The sequence below is a fragment of the Psittacula echo genome (assembly GCF_963264785.1).
Source record: "Psittacula echo genome assembly, chromosome: 3".
NCBI classification, from domain to species: domain Eukaryota; kingdom Metazoa; phylum Chordata; class Aves; order Psittaciformes; family Psittacidae; genus Psittacula; species Psittacula echo.
In genome coordinates, this window is record NC_137736.1 from 74003401 (window position 1) to 74015886 (window position 12486).

A 12486-nucleotide genomic window follows, 5' to 3' on the forward strand; every position below is an offset into this window, starting at 1 on the left:
CCCCCACAGATAAAATTAAATTAGAGCCTTCAGTGTTAATTTGTGCTTTGCTACATTTCAAACACACATGTACTTTTTTGATTAGGATATCTTTCCTAGGAGGCTAGTTTAACTCTCTACAATCATTGCCCTGGTCTCATTTGTCGCATGCTTTTCCATTCAGTCCCAAACCTGTTTCATTCCTCAAGTGGACCTTTTAATAACATGCATGTTACAAAAATGCAGCCCAACTTTGCTTTATGGAGATGATCTCATGGAATTAGGTGTGGATGAGTTAAAAATGGTGTTTAAGAAGAAAAGCAAAGGGATGTTTATCTGCTCTCTACTTTTATTGCCTATGGGCCATCTTTCTGGTTGTTATATATCATTCCAGTGTAATGGCAGACAAGAACATTTGCATTTTTTAGTGAGAGACAGAAATAAAAGTAAAATAAAAAATGAAAGCAAGAAATATTAGCAATGTATGACTCAGTCCTTGGTGGGGGCAGAAGGAGGAGGGATGACAGGGGGGTATTTATTTTTGCTGAGTGGTTATGCTGTGATTTTGTCACCCTGAACTGAATTGTCCAGTTTGAAACTGTTGCTAAAAACTCCATATTTGTGTTCTATGATGTTGTGCACAATATTGCAGTAGACTGCCACTGTGTAAAATAAACCTCCCAAGCATTTGTGCTCCTTATATTGGTTTTAATTACTGAGAAGTGTCTCTTCAGAACCAGTTTTCCAGATGCTCTAGGGATTCTGCCCATACACCTTTCTTTGAGAACTCTTAGGCATGTTCAGACCCCTGGCTCACACAGACTTCTGGTGGCTGCAGTGCCACCAGCAGTTTGACTGAGCTTAAGTTTCTGCGGTGCTTGTAGTTGTACCCATCCAGTGCCCACTTTGGGAAGCTGTAGATACAGTAAGAATGGAGGAGGTGATTACTAGCAGATCTCTTGTGGGTTAGGATCTCTTTTGTTTCAGCATTCAGGATTTCCCTACCATCAAAGCAGGCTAGGAATGATCCTCTGTTTTAACCATCTTTGCTCATGTAGCATAGTCTGCCAGGGACAGACTGGGGAGTACTCACATAAGGAGCGCTGCCAGCAGCCAACTGTGATTAACCTCTTCAGCTACTATAACTGCAGCAGGAAAAGGTTAGCCTTAGGTTTTAAACACCACTATCTTTGTTTCAGGGTGCTTATGAGTGCTTATTGACTAATTCATTGTTAAATGCACCTTGTCCTGACAGATCCTAAATCTGAGGGTCTGGCTCCATGAAAAAGTTAGAAGGATGAGGGTCCAGATTTACGGCATGGCAGCTGTTCATGTAAATACTGTCACAGCATAGCACGAAAGGGAGGTTGCCTGAGGGATAACAAAGACATGGGCAGTTTCAGTGGAGTAGCTGACATGCAGTAAATCTCACTCCCGTTTGTTGTGCAGCTCTACTTTGAAGTACAAGTGACGCTTGAGTAATGATAAGCCCAGCATAGCAGGTGTACTCCTGGGTATGCACATGGCTCACAGTAGCCAACAAAATCCTGGCCATGTGATTCCTGTTAGGTAGCTGAGACTTCCATTTCCAGACCATCACTGTATTTGCACTGGCTGTGAACACAGGCCTCAGAAGAATACAATGTATTGAAAAATAAGTAAATGTGTATAGTGAGAGCTGTTTCACATTCATGTCAATTTTCAGCAGCCTGTAGTCAATTGGACCAAAAATACATAGATTCCTCTAAATACTGAAGAGCATAGTCCTTTCATTTGATGCCAAACTGAAAGTGGGATTTTGACAATATGCAGAGCAGCTGCATTTTTATTTTAAGTATCAAATGTATTTTTTATGTTTTTTTCTTTATATCCTTAATACAATGCTTTATATTACTGACATTTATAGAGGAACAATTGAACTTTTGTTTTCACAACTGTGGGTGTCTGTGTTCTCCATTCAGCATTTTCTTTCTGAGCTGTAGTGTATCTGTTCAGAACTATTTTTCCTTTGTTTCACTGATAGAATTTAGAATGCTAGACATTTTATCATTTATTGTAGCAGATTTGCTTAAATTAGGCTGTATCTTTAGTAATAAGCACTGTATAAATGTTAGTTTATATACAATAGTAAAATAATGAATTGTTGGATGAAATTGTTGAATTGGAAAATGGAAGTGTAAAATGCCTTTTAGATTATGCAGTATAAGTTGCTCCTTGCAGTATACTTTTTATGGTGTTTTGTGAAGTTTTGATGGAATGTGGGCACTGCTGCTTTGTCTGCGCTTAGTGTCTCTTGACTGTTAGCAAGTTTCTCCTTGCTGTTCCATGTAGTTTCCTGTGCTTAATTTCATTCCAGCAGTTACACATGTGAGTCTCAGGCAGTGAGTAGTTGGCCTCTGGTGTCTATATGTATACTCACGAAGGTCTTCACATTTCTTCCTTCCTTCTGCACCCCAGTCACTTCACCAGGCTATATTGTACATGTTTAATCCTCATAAATGCTTCCTCATCAAATCAGTATCTCCAACCAGTATTAAGTTTATGTTGCACTTCTCTGAACTCTTTCCAGTGTGTTGATTTCTTTCTGGAAATGTAGCGATTATAAGTGAGTTCAGGAAGTAACAAATCCTGCCAGATCAGATCTTGGGGGGGGTTTACGCCCATCACCTTCTCTGGTACAGCTGATTGCTGTACATTGTTTTCTCTAAGAATCCTTCACCTGAAGACAACATTTAAATAAAAAAGTTTGCTGCTCAAGTAGTACTTAATCACCACTAATTATATGTCTCCTTTCATTTATTAATGGGCCTCCCTTCTCCCAAGGGTTGGTTTCATATGAAATATTTGTAGGTCTCAACCCCTTATTCATTAAAGTTAGAAATCCCGTGTTTTGCATTGTCTCTACCTCTTTTTTTCTGAAAATCATTATTCACATTGCATACAGCTTCTGATTTTAATTTGGGGACATACAGAAGCCTGGATCGCTGTGTATTTATTATTCACTTTTCCTTCAGTTTGGAAAGGAGTTGCAGCTTGCTCAGGTGGCCTTGTAGCTTCAATACTTCTGCCCTCTCTGTTGAAGCTGTCTGAAGCATGAATACAGTTTACAGTCAATGCTGGTTTTGGCTTTAGAATTCGGCTGCTTTAAAGTACTTCACCTTAATCATGCTAACCAAAATCAGTCTTAGTTATTTAAATTGGAGTTACTGCTCATACATTGTTTCTGAAGTGGGAGTCAGTCCTTTTTTGGGTTGAAGAGTAGATGTATGCCTGACTATTTGCCTAACATCACCCAGAAAACCAGGCCTAGTGTAAAAACTAGCAGCCTTGAATAACATTACTCTATATACCAAGCCACTTTATCTTTTTTCCACAATAAAACACCACACTTCAAGGGAAGACCTTTCACCGTTTACTATGATCCAGGAAACCGTTGAGTATCCAAATGTCACCTGAATCCAGACTGATTTTGTGGGGAGGTTTTTTCCTCTTGAAAACAAATGTTAATTATAAAGAAGTTTTATTTGGTGCTTGTTCTACTATAAATCCTGTGATGTAAAACTGTTTCTTGACGCATTAATTTGTCCTGAAAAACTCATGGTCTAATTGTACGAGCTTGGCTTGCTCTGTAGGTTGGAATAGTGGGAAGAACTGGCGCTGGGAAAAGCTCCCTGATAGCAGCCCTCTTTCGCTTAGCGGAACCTGAAGGAAGGATTTGGATTGATAAGTACTTGACGTCAGAGCTGGGACTCCATGACTTGCGGAAGAAAATTTCAATTATACCTCAGGTAAGAGTGTGACTTGATCTACCCTAAGCATTTTCACCGCAATATTTAAAATGCTTTGCAGGGATATGTTCCCCCTGCACCCCTCTATGCAGTAGACATAGAAACTTCAGCAAGGCATTATTGTTACTTGAGTAAGGTTTTTATTATTTTAAGATAAACCGAATCAGTATCGGGGACTGTGGCATTTTCTTCCTATTTTTGTCCCCTGTCTGTTCCTCTGGACTACTTGTGCATAGGTGTTAGCAGCATGCTGTCCTCTAGTCTGGGAAAAAGCAGAGAAAGTCTGACAAGAATATACCAATCTTCAGCAGTCCTCTGAGGTCACCTGATCCTTTGGCAGCAGTTCCTGCTTGATGTATTGCTTGAAGCTTCCTTACTAAGGGACTCTGAGGGACATCTGGTAAAAATGGTAATGGACAGTGGTTCTAAGCCTCTCTTACCTGCTGCTTTTTTTAATTTTCCTTTCCCAAGAATAGGAGTCAGAGAACAGAAGCAGGTATGCTATTATCAAAACAAAGGTACTCCCCCAGCAATTGGATTGTTGCCTAATGCAGGATGTCTTTTGTTTCTGCAGGCTGAAGGCTGTGTTATTACACAGTGGAGGTACTCACTGGAACTAGGCATCTTTTGTATATAAAGAGGACTTTATGTGGATTTAAGTTTTATTTTTTTGTGTGTGTGCAGTGTTCTTTTCTCCTGAAAGCAAATGATCATCAGTTCATTCAGGGTCTATAGCTTTTTTTTAAGCCTTGCCCGTAACTATTGCGAGTGGTTTCTACATTCAGAAGAATTAAACCCAGTTGAATAAAATAGAGTACTGAGACAGGAAAACTGCTAGTTTAATATACTTTCTACATTTTGAGTGATACAGAATGCTCAAAGTTCACTGCATTTAATTATACATGTTGGGGTTGGGTTGGTTTTTTTTTTCATATATTGGTCTGTTGCCATAGCTATAAAACTATTTTAATCCAGTTGAATTTTGTGATTTTATCAAGTTTATATACATAATAAGGCTTTCATTATAGTCCCAAAGGGTTTTAAGTGTCTGAAGGCTAGCAGGTAGCATTTCTTTTCCACATAAGGGAAGACTTGTTTCCACTAAAAATAAGCAAAACTATGAAGTGGTGGTAGTAAGAAGAGGAGGGTTTGAAATAAGGTTTATACTGTAGTAAACTGAGTGATAGGTATTGTCTTGTACTGCATTAATAGTAGTGTCAATGATAGAAATAGTAACGTAACATCAGGTAGTTATTTTGCAGCACATACCTTCATAATTATGTAGGAAGCTAAGAAACCAGAGGGAGAGATGCTTATTAAAATTATAACATCAAACAAGCTAAACAGAACCATTCCTAGAGAGTGATGAGGCAAGACTGAAGTTTTCTTATGTGTTAAGTTTAAATACCTACCTGGAGAAATAAAAATGTGCTTAGGCTTCTAATTGCTTGCTTGGATAGAGCTCTTTGAAGGCTGTGTTTGTAAATCTTTCCTATGCAAATGTTGTCTGCCTCCCTGACTGCAAGCATTTTTACAACAATTATTTACAGGTTTGTCTTATTACTTTCCTCTCATAAACCAGTCTATTTTAAATAATAATCTGTGTCAGAAATGATAATTAAAAAATATCCTTATCTTCTGTTACAGTATGTCTGTTGTTAGGACTTTTATAGTAGTTATGAACCCTCTATAAATTCAGCCAACCTATAAAAATGGATTGAAAAGGAAAATAAACATAATAATACCTTCAAAACACCCCAAATGGTGTATTACCTTCCTAGGTGTTTTTGAAGAAAAAATTTCTTTAACCTGTTAATGTTTTTTTAAATCCTTTGTTCATTTAACAGGTGTTTAGTGACGTGTTGCTAGTGCAACAGATACCGTCAAGTAATTGGCATGCTATGTCAAGATATGCACATGTTCTTTTACATTGCTTGTGGCATGTTCTCTCTTTGTTCATCCTTTTATATCACTCAAGAGTGGTTTAGAAATTAAGACACAATGAAAGGGTTAAGGTCTAAATTCTGTCCCAGTTTGCTGCAGCCCTTTGGAGCTGGGCACCACTAGGGTTAGATGGGGCGTAAGACACAACAGAGGTTAATCTCAGAGTAAGCTGCAGTTATCCAATGTGAGTTAGACTTTATTTCCTTGGGGAGGTAAAAAAGAAAACATTTTGCATAAGATCGCTCCAGTTTGAAGAAGACTGACAACATGATGTATGGTCTCCATTTATCATTTAGCACTATTACAGCATTTGACTTGTTACTGTCTTTATGTGTAGTATTAAGAAGAGTTTAGCCCTAAAGTAGTGTCAGTGCATGACTCTCAGGTCTGGCAACTGACATTTGTGAGTATTGATCTGTTGCTTAGGAAGTTCTGCACCAAAAGTTGTCTTCCTGCTTCTCAAACACTATATTTTCCAGTGTGAATTAATTTATGCCAGTTTGATTAATGATGTTACTGGGCTGATTGGGAACTGAAGTAGAACAAACTTACTTCAACCACAGGTAAACCCATGTTGGTACCTGAATAGGAGAAAGTACTGATTTGACTCCCTGATGTATTTTGAGTGAGAACTTTGTCTAGCAGTGCTCCAGTTCTAAGTAAGTTTGCTTTGATGCTGTAGCAGTATAGATTAACTTCTGTGTATATAAGTTTAAAAGTTGTATTGAAATGGTGAAAGCTTAATTCCCCTTAGGCTCTGGTGGTAAAATTGAAGGGCATTTATGGTATGAAATGAAAAAAACACCCACAACCAACTAGAGAAGGAAAACCAGAAAGGCATTGTGAGCTCTTTTATTCCTTCCTGGTTTATGTACTTCAAAAACAAATTTTCAAAACTGGCCAAATGTAATTTAGGAGTGTAAGCTCATTGACAGTGGTAGTTGCTGGTTTTCATTAACAATACCAGGAGGACAGCAGTGATTTCATGTAAGTATATATATAGCTTGTGGCATCAAAACAGTGGCATGTAAATACCCGTTTGAGTGCCAGCATAACTGTGTAGAGCAGTTTACAAACAGACCTGTCCTGTTTGGTAAATTATCTTCATACAGACTGGTTGAACACTTGCCTCCCCCTCCTCCTTTAAGTAAGTTATTGTGAAATACTCCTTTGCATTTCATAAAAGATAGCTGCTTGTTGGACATTTCTGTGCTATTTGTTGATATGGGTTAGTTCTGTTTATTATTATATTACCTATTGCAGTATAAAAACTGTATTTGTAATGGAATGCTAATTTTATTGGGTTTTAGGAGCCTGTTTTATTCACTGGGACTATGAGGAAAAACTTAGATCCTTTCAACGAATACACTGATGAAGAGCTGTGGAGTGCCTTGGAAGAGGTGACTTACTAAATCTAATAATATACATCTGATTTTACAAGCCACATAACACTACAGTGCTTGTGTGCATTTGGTTTTAGATGTTTTCATCAAGTCTGATAAGGGCATAGCTGTTGATGGGGAAAGGTAGACCGTTGTGTGTGCGTTTGCATGTGTGTGTTTGTGCATGTGTGTGTAGACGTGTGTTGTTATGTAAGCCTTTTATGAAAAAATTATCCTTTGGGATGATGCTTTGGTTACATTTTGATTCATATCTTACTTTTAATGAACATTAATAGATTCTTAACAATGTGCTTTAATGTTTCTAGAGTTCTAATAGCTGACACACTGTGTAATCCAAGTTGGCACTTACTCATTTTGTGTCAGAATATAAAAGGTAAACCCTGCATACTTATTGTTGTGTCATCAGGCACACAATAGCTGATTTAAAAGAGAGTTACTCATCCTACAGTATGTTGACATGTCAACAGGTGCAACTGAAAGAGGCCGTGGAAGATCTACCTAATAAAATGGAGACGCAGCTGGCAGAATCTGGGTCTAATTTTAGTGTTGGTCAGAGACAGCTGGTGTGTCTTGCCAGAGCGGTTCTAAAAAAAAACCGGATCCTTATCATCGATGAAGCAACAGCAAATGTGGACCCAAGGTAAAAACAAAATCTGTCATGTTAAGATGGGCTGGTTTTCTTCTTTAGTCTGATCATCTGTACTGTAGAGGTGAACTTAATGCGTCGTATTTCTTGTAGTTTGTATTGCTATTTTATGTTTTTAATGATAGCATCATAAATGTCTATTCAAAGTGGGGCGGTTGAGCTTTGGCTACAGAGCAGATAATTTAAATTAAGCCTTCAAAATATGCCTAATTTCAGTGCATTCCACAGAGCATGGAAATTAATATTCAAAGTTTGTTTGTCCTGCAGCTATAGACGAGAAGACAAGAACCTCCTTGGAAATGCGCATCAGTAACATCAGAATAGCCATGAAACAAGTTGAGTTCTGTTGGTTTCTCAAAGAAATGTCTCTTGGAAATGAAGATGTAAAAAATAATTAATTAATGAATTAAGTGCTCTCACCACCACCACCCTCCCTAAAAAAAGTAACAAAAAATAGAAAGGTGAAAAATGGCTGTAAGCAAAACTGGATACTTCTGGTTATGAGATGCTGTGCCTTCAGATGGCTCATATGCCAGTTTAATAAGTTACAGATAAAACAGGGGTGAGGGAGGAAAGGTAAGCTGTCCTAAACACCAGAGGAATTGCAAAACAGATTTGGAGATGTTTAAAGCTACAGGAGGGACTTGTTCGTCATTCATTATTTTGTCTTGTATAACACAGGCAGGGAGAACTTTCCTGAATTCATTCCTGTTTGAACTAGAGTTGTACTTCTAGAAGAACATCCAACCTCAATAGAAAAAAAATTCAATGACAACCCTTGTTAAACTGTTCCAATAGCTAAGTACCCCCACTGTTAATTTTTTGAAACATTTGAAACGCTGGTGGAAATATTTTAGAAACAATGCTGCAAACGTACTGCATCAATTAGTTTGAGCTGAATATATAGTTCCAACAAACTATGGCTTGAGGGAGAACTCAAGAGGACAATAACACAGCAAGTCCCTCAAACAGATGCATTAAGGATTTTGTATGTCATCTGGGCGTGACTCATTTTTATAACATCTTCTTGGGGGAGAAGTGGTGCCACTAGGGTAGCTTTGCAGTTCAGCTGACAGTGAATTTCTGAAACCTTTAGAGAAGTGCATTCCCTTCCCAGAGGTTCTCTTTTTCTTTTGATTTTTTTCTTTTTTTTTTCTTTTTGGACTGTTAGTTTATTTTTGACTGAGCTCTGATAGATTAACTGTGATTAATCATAGCTCTGGAAATTTAATACCATCTTACTCATCCTCCCTATCTCACATGTGTGTGTTCTCAACTTGCACTATCCGTTTAATTGATCTTGATTAATGTGTGCTGCAATATATATTATAATAAGGTAAATGTTTGTTTGTATCAACTCTAGGCATAACAATACAAATAATAACTTGGAACTTCTTTGAATTCAGTTTGCATTACAGTCATTATTACCTTTTCCTTAATGTGTTGCTATAACTAGAGCCAAGTATTTTTCAGCTGTGCAATCTGATAGGACGCTCATCAGGAAATGCTGATGTGGGTTGCTTAACTGAGCAGTCAGGGAGGCATTTTTGGCATGTAAGGAAAACCTTCTCTTCTGATGCACAACCCCCATTCCTGGCACCCTTGTCTCTAGCCTGGCGGCAAGCACTTATTGTATCAAGCACCTGGAATAGGAAACCATGGGGATCAGCCGCTGGCACTGGAGATATTATTTCTTTTTCTGTTGTTTTTCTGGCTCTTGATCTCTTTGCCTCAAGTGCTGCTGCAACTGTGTCCCTTCTCCAATTCAGCCTAGAAGCACATGTGAGAAAGGCAAGGTTTGAGGTGGGAGAAGGAGAAGGAAGGGTGAGGTGACATGAGGCGGTAGATATTACAGCAGGGTGAGAGTTCATTCTTCTCCTTCCTTCTTACATCTTCCAGCTCCCATATGTACCCTTATTTTCCCTCTTGCTCTTCATAGCTACCAGCAGTTATGCAGCAGGGGTGTCAGTGCTGTCGTGAGGGAAAGGAGGAGCTTGCGATAAAGAAGGTTGCCCTAAGTCAGACTACTTGCATGTTTTACGTGATGACTGAGTGACATTTAATTTGATCTTACCTTCTTTGTCCTGAAGCTGTCATTCTCACCCCAAAGAGTGCAGTCATTTGAAAGCAGTTGAACCATTCTGGAAAGCTGCATGAAATCTGGGGCAGAAGAGCTGAAAATCTTTCTGTGGTCGCTTTAGTGATACATTGGAACAAAATCCTTAGTAACTGAGACTTTTTTTAAATACTCACTAAGTTGAACTTACAAAGCTTTCTGCACATTGGTCACAATATGATGCATTAGCTCATATTTTTACTGCTTATAGAAGACAAAACTTCTTGGGACCACTCCACTGCCACCTTTTTACATTGGTTGTTTATTAAATCTGGTAAAAACAGCCACTGCACATAGTTCGGTTCATTAATCACCTTAAATCAGCTTAACCTTGTCAGGTTTAACCTTTTGTTACATCTTGCCGCTGTCTATATTTGTTTCTCTTTTGGAGAAATTATCTAAAGCCACTCAGGAATTGTGTAGTGTGAGATACACTTCCAGAACAATCCCAAGAGGACATTAGACTGAAGATAATGGGTTATCCAATGTTCCATTCAGCAGCTTGGTTGCCTCTCATTCAGGTTGTATTTATTCTTCCTCTTTAGATAGTTTTCTTTTTACACAGTCAATGTCTTCAGGTTATACCAGATTTGGGGTTGCTGTGAAACTTGGTGTTAGGATCCTCTACCCATGATGCCAGTGGGACAGCCATACCACCATTTTGTGTTTTCTTATTGTACTGCTCCTTGTGATGGGGAGTATTGTGGTTCCCATTTTCATATAATCAGATTAGGGTTGAGCTTTTGTCATCTAGCAGCCTGGGTTTGGTATTCAGGTTGCATCTTTGGTTTCTGATGTACCTGAAAGATGATGAGGTTTGATCCACTGAGGTGGGTGATGGAATCACTTGGCACTTGCCTGGCCACTTTCTCAGTGTTGTAGGTTCCACAAAGGGTCCATTTATGTCCTGAAAAAAAGGCAGCAATGCTGCTTCCTTCAGCACTTTCTAGAGGGTAGACTGCTCTAGATGTAGTCTCTGCACTCTGTCAGCATGTAATTCTGTACACAGATGCTTTTCTTAGTCTTAGATTTTCTTGCCTTTCCTACCTTCTTCCCGAGATTCTCCTAAAGGTTACTGGTGGTGCTTCTGCCTGCCACCCCCAAAAAAAACTGTACTGCAAGATCTACCATGAACTGTAGAGAGGATCTGATCGAGTTCCTGTCAGTGAACATGTCTACATGAGATTTCGTACTGTGGTATTTAAAGATGGAGCTATTAGATCTATTTCTGATTACTTTGTAGTCTTCATTTTTGCAACATTTGTCACACCCACAATATGGCCAGCAGTTTCTTATTACGGAAAAGCTTATATTCAAGAAATACCTGTTTAAGATAATAGTTTGATAGTATCTATCTGAGAGTGAGGAATAGGTTTTATTGTAAATGTAGGAAGAGGTGGTGCTCTAAGGAATGCATGTAATAAAGGGAGATACAATAAATGAATGCAGAGGACAGGGATGTTCAAGGATGAGGCATTCTTCTCAGGTAAAAACAGGAATAACCTGAGAGTTACAGATCATTTTGAGCCCTTTAAAAAGTTGTTTCCAAAATCCCCGAGCAAGCTGTGATTCTCTGTGCTCTGTAGCAGCTCTTTATGAAACCTCACCTTGAGCTTGACTATAAGGAAAGAAAAAGGCTTTCTTTACATACTTCTAAGGAGTATTGAGGCTTTTGTTTCTGTTTTGCCATTCTAACCATTACAGAGAACACATCCTGCCATCTATGTAAGCCTCTCCCCTACTGAGTGTTCTCATGTGTGGCCATGATTTTTCCCTTTAGAAAGGGAGAGCAGTGAAGTCATTGAGGCATTGCTGAGAAGATAGCAAAAACAGATACATGCATTAACACTGAAAGCTGTGTTATTGCTGTGGTGTGAGGCATTAATGATGAACAACTTCTTTTCTCAAGGAAACTGTTAACACACAAGGCTAAAGAGCATGGCTCTGTCCTGACTTCTTCTCCTGTCTCTTTCCTTGACTGCTTACTAGCCTTGGTTCAAAAGGAGATGTTGAGGAATGCCTGCTTCCCACCATGTTCTTAATCTGCTTTTAGGAAGCAGAAGGACAAAGTTTTCTCAAACTGTGATCCAGAACCTGGTTCGCTTAAGCTCATGACTGAACTTAAATGTTTCTAGACCCAGATGAAGATGACAGCATGCATGGGAACTGTTACTTAGCTGTTTATGTCTTCCCCTTCTATGATTATTCTGTCATCAGCAGGCATCTGTCTATTCCTTTGTCATGCTGATTGCTTAAACTGTTTGTAACAGAACTTATGTTCAGTCAGTCCTTCAGCACGTGAGCTTGTGCTTTCTACTGTGGAAACTTAGAGGTTAATCCATTCTTCTAAGTCATCCTGTTCTTCCGAAGTTGCTTTGTCTGCCTTTTATTGTTACTGCCTCCTGACATAGTGGCATCAGAACAATTCTTTCTGCTGAATTTATGAAGTGATACTAAATACTTATCATGTGCAGACGGATTCAATGTAGAAAATATTGTACTTCTGTCTAAAAAATAATTTGTCGGAGGAAGACATGTATTGCATGAATCTTTATTGTGTTTTATTTGATTTTTCCAGTTACTTTTAGCAATTTGAAGAAATGAGGCTTT

At 38.6% G+C, this 12486-nt stretch overlaps 1 protein-coding gene across 1 annotated transcript in view; it reads left to right on the forward strand.

Moving 5' to 3' along the window:
* Positions 1-12486, forward strand: part of ABCC4 (ATP binding cassette subfamily C member 4 (PEL blood group)) — a gene marked incomplete at both ends in the record, with an annotated part of 149712 nt that overhangs the window by 115993 nt on the left and 21233 nt on the right. The window contains 3 exons of the mRNA XM_080612854.1: positions 3612-3767; positions 7022-7111; positions 7582-7754. Coding sequence (XP_080468980.1) covers positions 3612-3767; positions 7022-7111; positions 7582-7754 — 419 coding nt within the window. The remainder of the gene's footprint in view (positions 1-3611; positions 3768-7021; positions 7112-7581; positions 7755-12486) is intronic.